The sequence below is a fragment of the Piliocolobus tephrosceles genome, chromosome 7 (genome assembly GCF_002776525.5).
Source record: "Piliocolobus tephrosceles isolate RC106 chromosome 7, ASM277652v3, whole genome shotgun sequence".
Classification (NCBI taxonomy): Eukaryota; Metazoa; Chordata; class Mammalia; order Primates; family Cercopithecidae; genus Piliocolobus; species Piliocolobus tephrosceles.
In genome coordinates this window covers 82,768,688-82,780,891 of record NC_045440.1, presented here as the reverse complement: position 1 = coordinate 82,780,891, position 12,204 = coordinate 82,768,688, and the positions used below count along the sequence as shown (strand labels likewise).

The window sequence follows — 12,204 nt, the reverse complement described above, 5'->3', positions numbered from 1 at the left end:
GCCACTTGCTGGAGGCCACTCCCACTCTGTAGAGTGTATGTACTGTCATTTCAATAAATCTCTGCTTTCCTTGCTTCATTCTTTCCTTGCTTTCTTTGTGCGTTTTGTCCAATTCTTTGTTCAGAACACTAAGAACCTGGACGACTTGTAGTCATGACCCTCCATGGGTAACACTGGGACTACACCAACGCCTCAGAAATCATGGAATGATTTTTCAACCACATTATCTGATTCTAATGATGAAAATACCTGTAGACCGGTCTGAATCTTGGAATCTGCCTATCAAAAAGCTCGGCTTTCCCGACTTCATAGGTCTTCAGAAGCGCATGTCTAACAAGGCCAATATTCCATCATCGGGATCAAATTGCTCACCAGGTAGTAAAAAGACACTACAGAATTTCAGGGGTTCTCTGCCAATGAGGACTTTTGAATTATGTAGAACGGATCAGCTACTAAGCAGTGTTCTATCTTCCCACTCTTCTAATCCATTGTCATCCCTTAAAGCGCTGCTAATTCTAGAAAACAATCTATAACCTGTTAGAACCAGCGCAAGCGGGTGATGACTACAAGTCCCATGATGCAAAGTATGAGCGCGGACCAATGTTGCTCCTAGTTCCTTCTGGGAATTGTAGTCTTCTAATCTCCTGTTTGGCAAACTAGGTATTGTAGCCTCCATTTCTCAGAAGTTCGGTTGGAAAAGTTAAGGTAGTGCAAAGAATGTCGACTTCCTGCCAAAAGATTACGTTTATCTTCGCTACCTGAGCGCCGGGCCGGACAACTCCAGTCGCGCCTCCGGTAGGCGGGCACCCTTTGCGTGACATCACTTCCGGCAGAGATGTCCCAAGTTCGGCCCCTCCTTCCTCACGGGAGGGATCTCAGGCCCCGCAGCCGGGCAGAGACAGGCTGAGGCGGGGAGCAGCTGCTTTTGGGGCGGGGGTGTCACGTGAGGCTTCTCGCTGCTGAGGGAGGAGGTGAAAAGCTGCGGTTGAGGAGAGTCCGGTTTAACCGTCACCGGGAAGCGCGCTCGTTCGGGATCGCGGAGTGGGCTGAGGTAAGGACTGGGTCGTTACCTCAGGACAGGCGGTCGCTGTCCCGGGTTCTCGTACGGGTGACAGACACCTGCAACCTCGATGTCTGGCGGGCGGCGAGAGGCTCCGCGGGAGAGTGGAGAGGCGCCGCAGGAAGCCCAGCCACCTTCAGGCCACCGCCGACCCCACTGTGCGTCTGGGAGGCACTGGGCGCGCACCGGGCAGCGGAGGCGGGAGAGTCTGGGAGCCCGGGGAGCGGCGGGTCTCGCCGCCTGCAGTGTGGAAGACCCGTGGCCGGCGCGGACCCCGGCCTTACCTTCCGAGGGTCGAATTGTGCCGGGTATTTGCCTCTTTCCTCCCGCCCACGGGGTTGCTCAGAGTCGGGCCACCTCACCTGAGATTTTCCAGAGTGAGACTGAACTGGTCGTCCTGGGAGCAACTCCGCACCAGGGCAGAGGCGAAGACGCTGCTAATGAGCACAGCACGTTTTTTGTTTTGTTTTGTTTTGTTTTCAACGCTTGGGTAGCGCTCACATCTTCAGACGTCAGTGGTTGTATTGATATGCGACCTCCCCCAGCCAGGCGGCCTCAGGTAGAAGAGTGGCAAAGGCCAGGTCGATCCCTCGGACCTTCAGAAGGTTGAGATTTCAGACTTAACTTATTTTTGGGGAGGCCGTCAGGTGGAACTGAGGAGCGGTGAATCAGCAGCTGAAGTTTCATAAATCTTTGATAATGGGGAAAGGTTACCGAGAGTCACTTGAGTTAAAAATCTTTTTTTTTTTTTTTTTTTTTTTCTGAGATGGAGTTTCGCTCTTGTAGCCCAGGCTGGAGTGCAGTGGCACGATCTCGGCTCACCGCAACCTCCACCTCCCGGGTTCAAGCCATTCTCCTGCCTCAGCCTCCCGAGTAGCTGGGGTTAGGGTGCGCGCCACCACGCCCAGCTAATTTTTGTATTTTCAGTAGAGCCGGGGTTTCACCATGTTGTCCAGGCTAGCCAAGAACTCCTGACCTCAGGTGATCCACCCGCCTCGGCCTCCCAAAGTGCTGGGATTACAGGCGTGAGCCACCGCGCCCGGCCCAGAGTTAAAAATCTTATTTCAGCATCTTTCCAAGTCCAGGCGACTCATTTCTTACCTTTCCCACTAGTAGAGTTTCGTATGAAAAGTTGGGCATTTATTGTTGTGTGTAGTCTTGTCATTTTGTTCGTCTGTAGTTATTACAGTTTCTTATGAGTTTATTATTTAACAACGTAATAGCAAACCATTTCTTCTTTGTGTTATGATACTATTTTGACACAAGATATACTAGTCCTTTTGATAACAGATCCTTGAGTGTAAGTTATAAAGATTTAAATACCTTCAGTTTATCGCAGAGCAGCATTAGTGATGACCTGTAAGCTGTGAAGAACGGTTACACTTTTCACTATTTAATTTTGTTGCATATAAGTTTAATGTTCACTGGGTTTTATTTTAGTAACTTGACTAAGTGTATTTTTAGTCCTGGGTTCTATAAAATTATACTATGTAGCATGTAAGCGTCTGGTTCATTGTTACTACTCTGTGTAAGTTTTTGTAGTTTCACTAATTAAATTGAAAGATAATGTGAATATATTTCCTCCCTTTATGATTAAATCCAGAGGTAATGTGAATAGTTTTCCTCCTTTTCTTCTCTTTTTCTCTCTTGTACTGAAATGTAATACTGTCAGGATGATAAGTATGGAATAAAGCTTCAGAAGGGTCTTTACCAATCTTTCTCCTACCAGATGGAGATGATGAAATCAGGTTAAAATGAACATTACAGAAATACTTCACAGGGGAATAAAGTAGGGGGAAAAGGGATAACATGTAACATGGGGTCAAGAAAAAAGAGTGTGAAGCAGTTTTGCTCTCTCTACCTTGTAAATAGGAGTCCTTAAAGACAACTGGAATTAAAAGAAGGGGTTTGAGGTATGTTTTCATTCCAAATAAAATAGAGTGTCATAAAATTGAAAAGAACATTTTTCTTTTGGATCCTGCTGCAGATTAAAGACTAATCTTTTAATATGTCCTTTTCATTTTTAGATAGTGAATTCCTAAGAAGAAAATAATGAATTGCATATTAGTTGTTCTCTAAGTGGACTCAACAGTGTGTAAGCTTGTTGCAAAAGCCAAGAGAAGATGGCAACTCCTTATGTCCCAGTTCCTATGCCCATAGGAAACTCTGCTTCCAGTTTTACGACCAACAGAAATCAAAGAAGTTCTTCTTTTGGCAGTGTCTCAACAAGCTCAAACTCTTCTAAAGGCCAGTTAGAAGACGCCAATATGGGTAATTTTAAACAGACAAGTGTTCCTGATCAAATGGATAATACTTCACCTGTCTGTAGCAGTCCCCTCATTAGGACTAAATTTACAGGTACAGCTTCTTCCATTGAGTATTCTACTAGACCAAGAGAAACTGAAGAGCAAAATCCGGAAAGAGTGATTTGGGAAGATAGGCCATCTACACCTACTATACTGGGTTATGAAGTGATGGAAGAAAGAGCTAAATTTACTGTAAGTATTGACTTCTGCTGTGTACCAGTACAAAGTGACAGATTGGCTAATCTGTGTGTTTAAACCAGTGTTAAATTAATGTAAACCTGTACTTATAATTTCTTGAATATGAAATTCTAATGGTTTTTACACCACTGAATTCTATCATGTTGTTGTAAACTTTTGCTTTACTTTAATAAATTTTCACAAACCAGACACACCTATGTAACTATTAATAGCACATAAATCAAGGAAAAGGACGTTACTAGAATCTTAAATGCTCTGGGTTCTCTGCCAGTCAGGACCCATTCACCCGATACTTTTGTATAGACTAGGTTAATTTTGCCTATTCTTGTACTTTATCTAAATGGAGTTACATACTCTTTTTGCATCTGGTCTCTTTTCTTTAGCATTGCCAAATTACATGCCCAGCTTTAAAAGATATTGATGAACAGTGTTTCAAGGTTGTGTACTGATTTATACTCCTAAAAGCAGGATATAAGAGTTTCAGTTGATCCATAGCTTCCTCACATGTGATATTTTAACATTTTTATCATTTCAGCTGTTCTCATGGGTATAGAGTAATTGGTTGTGGTTTTTGAATTTTCTTAATTATTAATTAAATTGGATTTAAAAAAATTTTTTTGGCTGTTTGGATATTCGCTCGTGAAATATCTGTGCATGATTTTTGTTCATTTTTCTTTTGCGAAGTCTCCCTTATGATTTGTAGTTTTCTACGCATTTTGGATATTTTTTTTCAGATAATGTATTGTGACTATCCTTCTCACTCTGGCTTGCCTTTTCAATTCCTTGATAATACCTTTGATAAACAAAAGTTCTTAATTTTAATTTGGTTTGATTTGTTAATTTTTTTAATGGCTATCACTTTTTGAAATCTTTGCCTACTCCAAGGTTACAAAGATATTGTCCTTTGTTTTCTTCTAAAATCTTTACTGTTGAGCCTTTCACATTTAGATTTGTAAACCACTGGAATTGATTTTTGTCCATGGTGTGAGATGAGGGTCAAGTATTTTTTTTTTTTTTTTTCCCAGATGGGATCAATTAATCAGACTTATTTAAAAGACCTCTTTCTCCTCTTCATTTTCGGTGTTGTCTGTGTCATAAATCATGTGACCATAAATGCATGGGTCTGCTTCTGTGTTCTGTTTTTCCATCCTTTACTAATTTCACACTGTCTTAATTAGTAAAATCTTGTAATAGGTCTTGATATCTAGCAGTGTAAGTACTCTAGCTTTTTTCTTCAGGATGGCCTTGGCTATTCTTGGCCCTTTGCATTGAGATTTTGTTAGATCTATAGATTAATCTGGGGAGAACTGACATCTTTACAATACTGAGTCTTTAAATCTATGAACCTCATCCATTGATATAAGGCTTTAATTTTTTCTAGTAATGTTTTGTTGTTTCTGGTGCAGGATTCTTACATCTTTCAGTTAGATTTGTTTCAGGTTATGGATGTTGTTTGATGTTCTTGTGAGAGACATCTATTTTTGTTTTCTATTTACTGCTATGTTATATATTTTGACCTTTTATGTTTATGTATCCAGCAACCTTGCTTAACTCACTTATTAACTCAAAAGGTTTACTTTTTTGGTAAGAGTTTGTTCTTTTAATAAAGTTTAATGTTTACTTCAATGTTTCCTGCTGCAAATTTATGACAGGATAGGATGACCTCCAAGGAAAAATTGTTGACATAATTTATGAAGAGGCAGTCTTTAAAATTATCATAAGATTGTGATATAGGAAATCTGCAGGGAACTCTCTCTCTTTTTTTTAGAAAATTTTTAGAAATTATAATAAACTGATGGCCAATTTCCTGAATTAAGGAATAGGCATTTAGTGAGTTGATACTATGGTCTGAATGTGTGTTCCTTCAAAATTCATATGTTGAAACCTAACCTTCAAGGTGATAGTATTAAGAGATGGAGCTTTTGGAAGCCGGTAGGTCATGGGAACAGAGCCCCCATAAATAGGATTAGGACCCTTAAAAAGACGCCCCAGAGAGCTTTCGTGTCCTTTCCACATGTGAGGGCATAGCTATAAGGCACCATCTATAAACCAGAAAACAGGCCCTCTCCAGATACCAAATCTGTTACTGTCTTGATCTTGGACTTCTCAGACTCTAGAACTTTGAGAAATAAATTTCTGTTGTTTACAGGCTACCGAATTTGTGGTATTTTGTTATAACAGACCTAACAGACTAAGACAGATGATATGTGTGAAGATGCAGGTATGTGACCAAATACAAGATGGTGTTATATAAAACATTTTCAAGAGACTGGCGAGGAGGAAGTAAATGACAGACAGACATGAAATTAGTCATATTCATTTATTTATTAACTCAATTTTTTTTTTAATTACCTATTATGCCTCAGGCACTGTTCTGGGTAGTAGTGGTACAGTGATTTGAATGAAAGCATGATAAGTAAGTAAATAACAAGACGCCTGATATGTCACATGGTGATAAGCACTATTGAGAGAAATAAAATAGAGAAGAAAGAAAGGGAGTTTCCTCAGATCCGGGGTTGGGATTTAAATAGCACTGTCAGTCGTGGCCTCACAAAAAAGATGTTAGTACTAACAGGGAATGAGCCATGAGAATGTGTTTTCAGCACAGATGGGACAACTACAAAGATCCTTGTGGCTGACAGCAGAGTAAGCTGTGGGAGGTGTAGGGAATGAGATGACAGGCAGGGAAGTGTGGCACACAGATCACATAGGGATTGAGGCACTGTAAAGTCTTTGGATTTTACTCTGCATGAGATGGGAATCTTTGAAAAGGTTTTTAAAACAAGAGTCATGTGATCTGACTTAATGTTTTAAAAAGTTCCTTCTGGCTACTGAATTGAGACTGGTTTGGTTGAGATGGAGAACAGTCAAAGCAGGAAGCAGTTAGTAGGTTCTTGTAGCAATCCAAGGGAGACATGATGGTATTGTGAACTGGGGTGGTGGAGGAGGTCCTGAGAAGTGATCAGTTTCTGGATCTATTTTAAATGTAGAACCAGCAATATTTCCTAATGATTTGGAAGTGGAGTGTGGAAGAAAGAGAAGTCAAAGATGACTTCAAAAGTTTTGGCCTAAGCAATGGGAAGAATATGGCTGCCATTTAATTAAATGACAGGTTTTGAGGGGATGATCAAGATTTGCTTTTAGATATGCTAAATTTGATATGTCTGTTTGACATTGAAATGGAGATGTTACATGTGTTAATGTGTACACATATATATGTATTGTGTGTGTGTATACACATAAGCTGAGTTTAAGGGAGTGGTATGAGCTGGAGATACAAGCTTGATAATGTTAGGTTTGTAAAATAATTTTTTCTAGATGTAGTCTTTTGAATTGATCTCATAACTAAAAAAGTATTAGGACTCACTGTTGATCTGATAATATATAGACTCACTGTTGATCTGATAATATATAAAGTGTCTAGTCTTTAAAAAGGATGTTTAAAGACAAAAATTGACTAGGATGGGTAGTGAGTAGGATTGGGAAGGAAGCATGCTGTAGACCTCTTTGGTAATGTTTTGTTTCTTGCTCACTGATATGCTTTGATTGTGTCCCCACCTAAATCTCATCTTTAATTCTCATGTGTTGTGGGAGGGACCTGGTGGGAGGTAATTAGGAAGTATAGCTAACTTGCTTTTGATTTTACAAGCTGATGGGCAGAAAGGACTTACCTTGTCTTGGATGAGGGGCAAGGGACAATCATTGGGGCAGGTCTTTCCCATACTGTTCTTGTGATAGTGAATAAGTCTCATGAGATCTGATGGTTTTAAAAATGGGAGTCTCCCTGCACAAGCTGTCTTCTCTTGTCTGCCACCATGTGAGACTTTTCTTTCACCTTCCATCATGATTATGAGGCCTCCCAGCCATGTGGAACTATAAGTCCAATAAACCTCTTTCTTTTGTAAATTGCCCAGTCTCATGTGTGTCTTTATCAGCAGTGTGAAAACGGACTAATACAGTAAGTTGGTACCAGTAGAGTGGGGCGCTGCTAAAAAGATACCTGAAAATATGGAAGCGACTTTGGAACTTGGAAGAGTTTGGAGGGCTCAGAAGAAGACCGGAAAATGTGGGAAAGTTTGGAGCTTCCTAGAGACTTGTTGAATGGCTTTTCCCAAAATGCTGATAGTGATATGAACAATAAAGTCCAGGCTGAGGTAGTCTCAGTTACAGATGAGGAACTTGTTGGGAAATGGAGCAAAGGTAACTCTTGTTATGTTTTAGCAAAGAAACTGGCAGCATTTTACCCCTGCCCTAGAGTTTTGTGGAACTTTGAACTTGAGAAGGATGATTCAGGGAAGAAATTTCTAAGCAGCAAAGCATTCAAGAGGTGACTTGGGTGCTACTAAAGGCATTCAGTTTTATAAGGGAAGCAGAGCATAAAAGTTTAGAAAATGTACAGCCTGACAGTACAATAGAAAGTAAAATCCCATTTTCTGAGGAGAAATTCAAGCTGGCTATAGAAATTTGCATAAGTAATAAGGAGCCCAATGTTAATCCCCAAGACAATCGGGAAAATGTCTCCAGGGTATATGAGAGGTTTTCATGGCAGCCCCTCCCATCACAAGCCCAAAGGCCTAGGAGGAAAAAGTGGTTTTGTGGACTGGGCCCAGGGTCCCTGTGCTGTGTGCAGCCTAGAAGGCTTGGTGCCCTGCGTCCCCGCTGCTCCAGCCGTGGCTGAAAGGGGCCAAGATAGAGCTCAGGCCATGGCTTCAGAGGGTGCAATCCCCAAGCCTTGGCAGCTGCTACATAGTGTTGAGCCTGCAAGTGCACAGATGTCAAGAATTGAGGTTTGAGAACCTCTGCCTAGATTTCAGATGATACATGGAAATACCTGGATGCCCAGACAGAAGTTTGCTGTAGGGGTGGGACCCTCATGAAGAACCTCTGCTAGGGCTGTGTGGTAGGAAAATGTGGGGTCAGAGCACCCATACAGAGTCCATACTGGGGGCACTGCCTAGTGGAGCTGTGAGAAGAGGGCCATCGTCCTCCAGATCCTAGAATGGTAGATCCACCAACAGCTTGCACCGTGCACCTAGAAAAGCCACAGTTTATAAAAGCAGTCAGTTGGAGGGCTATACCCTGCAAAGCCACAGGGGTGGAACTGCCCAAGGCCATGGGAGCCCACCTCTTGCATCAGCATGACCTGGACATGAATGAGACGTGGAGTCAAAGGAGGATATTTTGGAGCTTTCAGATTGACTGACCCACTGAATTTCAGGCTTGCATTGGGCCTGTAGCCCCTTTGTTTTGGCCAGTTTCTCCCACTCAGAATGCCTGTATTTACCCAATGCCTGTACCCCCATTGTTTCTAGGAAGTAACTAGCTTGCTTTTAATTTTACGGACTCATAGGCAGAAGGGACTTCTTGTCTCGTATGAGACTTTGGACTGTGGACTTTTGAGTTAATGCTGAAATGAGTTAAGAATTTGGGGGACTGTCGGGAAGGCATGATTGGTTTTGAAATGTGAGGACATGAGATTTGGGAGGGGCCAGGGGCAGAATAATATGGTTTGGCTATGTCCCCACCCAAACCACATCTTGAGTTCCCACGTGTTGTGGGAGGGACCCAGTGGGAGGTAACTGAACAATGGGAGCAGGTGTTTCCCATGCTGTTCTTGTGACAGTCTCATGAGATCTGATGGTTTTAGAAATGGCAATCTCCCTTCACAAACTCTCTTCTTTCGTCTGCTGCCATGTGAGATGTGCCTTCACTTTCTGCCATGATTATAAGGCCTCCCCAGCCACATGGAACTGTAAGTCCAGTAAACCTCTTTCTTTTGTAAATTGCCCCATCTCAGGTATGTCTTTATCAGCAGCATGAAATGGATTAATACACTCATGGTACTGGTTACATAGGTGTGTTCATTTTGTGAAAACTTCTCAAGTTGTATGCTTATGAATTGCGTACTTTTTTGTATATATTTTGTAATTCAAAAACAACTACATTAAAATAAAAACAGTAAAAGAATACATATGAAGCTTCAAGTAAAGAGTAGAAACAACAGTTATTGGAATATAGAGAAGGGAATGATCAGTACTGTTCATAAAGTTTTCATTGAAAGCACTACTCAAACAAGCAGAAAGAGCACTTTCTGGAAGAGATAAAACACAAAAGTCTGTACTTTATCTTGCCTAGAGAAACAGGGGTATTCAGTGGCCACAGTGGAGAGTAACTTATTTAGAAGGGGGAGTTCATTTTCTAAGAAAAGTAAATAAAGTCAGCATGTATTATTTGTAGATAAACCTAATTATTATATGAAATGCATTTTTGTGCTGTATTAGTCATTCATACTCAAAAGTTTTAAAAGACTTCTCTCTTCTTTTAATGAGTGACTACTAAAAAGAATTTCTTTTGTATCCCCATTGCAACTTTTTTAGATCAGAACCTTCTGCTGACTTTAAAGAGTATCCAAATAATCTTGTTTCCCACCCTTATATGTTACAAAGATAAATTGCTTATTTTTTTTATTTCAAAGCTAAATGATTAATCCTTAACTCCTCCTTATTCTCCCCTGAATAGCTGAAAGAGAAGTTTGTATGGGAGAAAAATCAAAGGATAAGGATAATCTGTAGTCCCTAACTAATGAGTTATCTTTAGGGCAGCACTGTCCAATAGAAGTATAATGTGAGCCATAATTGTGAATCACATCTGTAATTTTAAATTTCTTAGGAGCCACATTAAAAACAAAAGAAATAGGTGAAATTATTTTATTAATATATCTTATTCAACCAAATATGTCCAAAATATTATTTTAACATGTAGTTAGTATTAGACCATTTTAATAAATGCCATTTACATCTTTTTTCACATTAAATCTTTGAAATTCAATGTATATATTGCACTCTCAGCACATGTTAGTTTTGACTAGTGACACATTGAATGCTCAATTGCCATCTGTGACCAAAAGTGCAGCCCTAGAGCTACACTTAGAAATTACTGGACAGCAAATGTCCAAGAAAGAAGTTACTTTTTTAAAGAGATTTTCTTATCCAGCAGATAGTTATTGAATATCTCGTATGTGCCTATATCTAGTTTAGTGCAAAATGCCTTATCAAAAACTACTAGATGTTTCTCTGAGATTCTATCATAAATAACACTTTCTCGTAATACATTCTAAAATTATGCTTATAAAAAATAGAATCCACTCTTTTCTTAAGCGCTTTTAAAAATATATTGACTTGCTTCAAGTTTTTCTATTCAGTAGCCTACATAATTGTACATAATTACAAAAATGTAAATTTTATTCAATTGGGGTTTTTTGGCATTTCAAGCTTATATTTTGCCCTTTTTTACAATAATTTCAACTTTTATTCTAGATTCAAGGGTTACATGCGCAGGTTTATTACATAGGTATATTGCGTGATGCTGAGGTTTGAAATACTAGTGAACCCATCACCCAAGTAGTGAGCATAGTACCCAACAGTTTTTCAACTCATTCCCCTCTCATCCTCCCGACTAAGAGTCCCCAGTGTCTATTGTTGCTATCTTTATGTCCATGAGTACCCAATATTTACCTCCCACTTATAAGTGAGAACATTATGTATTTGGTTTTCTGTTCCTGCATTAATTCGCTTAGGATAATGGCCTATACCTCCATACATGTTCCTGCAAAGGACATGATTTCATCTTTTTTATGGCTGCATAGTATTCCATGGTGTATATGTACCATATTTTCTTTTTCAAATCCATTAGTTTTCCATGGTGTGTATGTACCATATTTTCTTTATCAAATCCATCTTTGATGGACAACTAGAATGATTCCATGTCTTTGCTATTGTGAGTAGTTCCTGCAGTGAATATGCAAGTACGTGTATCTTTTTGGTAGAACAATTTATTTTCTTTTTGGTGTATACCCAGGAATGGGACTGCTTTGTCAAATGGGAGTTCTGTTTTAAGTTCTTTGAGAAATCTCCAAACTGCTTTCCACAGTGGCTGAATTAAGTTACAATTCCACCAGCAGTGTATAAGTGTCCTCTTTTCTCCATAACATCAATATCTGTTGTGATAATGACTGATAGCCATTCTGACTTCTGTGAAATGGTATCTCACTGTGGTTTTGATTTACATTTTTCTGATGAGTAGTATTGTTGAACATTTTTTAATGTTTCTTGGCTGTTTGTATGTCTTTTAAGAAGTGTCTGTTCATGTCTTTTGCCTACTTTTAATGAGGTTATTTGTTGAATTGTTTAAGTTATTTTTATTTTTATTGTTTTTTTTTTTTTTTTTTTTTTGACGGAATCTCACTCTGTCACTCACTTGAGTGCAGTAGTGTGATCTTGGCTCACTGCAACCTCTGCCTCCTAGGTTCAAGCAATTCTCCCGTCTCAGCCTCCCAAGTAGCTGGGATTACAGGCACCCACCATATCTGGCTAATTTTTGTATTTTTAGTAGAGGCGGAGTTTCACCATACCATGTTGGCCAGTCTGGTCTCAAACCCCTGACCTCAAGTGACCCACCTGCCTCGGCCTCCCAAAGAGCTGAGATTACAGGCGTGAGCCACTGTGCCCAGCCTTGAATTGTTTATGTTCCTTGTGGATTCTGGATATTAGACCTTTCTCAGATACATAGTTTACAAATATTTTCTCCCATTCTGTAGGTTATCTCTTTACTCCATTGATAGTTTTTTTGCTGTGTAGAAAC

At 40.0% G+C, this 12,204-nt stretch overlaps 1 protein-coding gene across 2 annotated transcripts in view; it reads left to right on the top strand.

The window, feature by feature from the left end:
• Nucleotides 1-867: 867 nt before the first annotated feature.
• Nucleotides 868-12,204, top strand: part of SNX16 (sorting nexin 16) — a 42,797-nt gene continuing 31,460 nt past the window's right edge. Inside the window, exons 1-3 of one of the 2 annotated variants that reach the window (XM_023227815.1) lie at nucleotides 868-1,051; nucleotides 3,088-3,331; nucleotides 3,419-3,558. In XM_023227815.1, coding sequence (XP_023083583.1) covers nucleotides 3,184-3,331; nucleotides 3,419-3,558 — 288 coding nt within the window. In that variant the 5' untranslated portion in view covers nucleotides 868-1,051; nucleotides 3,088-3,183. Of the gene's footprint in view, nucleotides 1,052-3,087; nucleotides 3,559-12,204 lie in introns of both variants that reach the window. The other variant, XM_023227814.2, reaches the window with a different exon arrangement.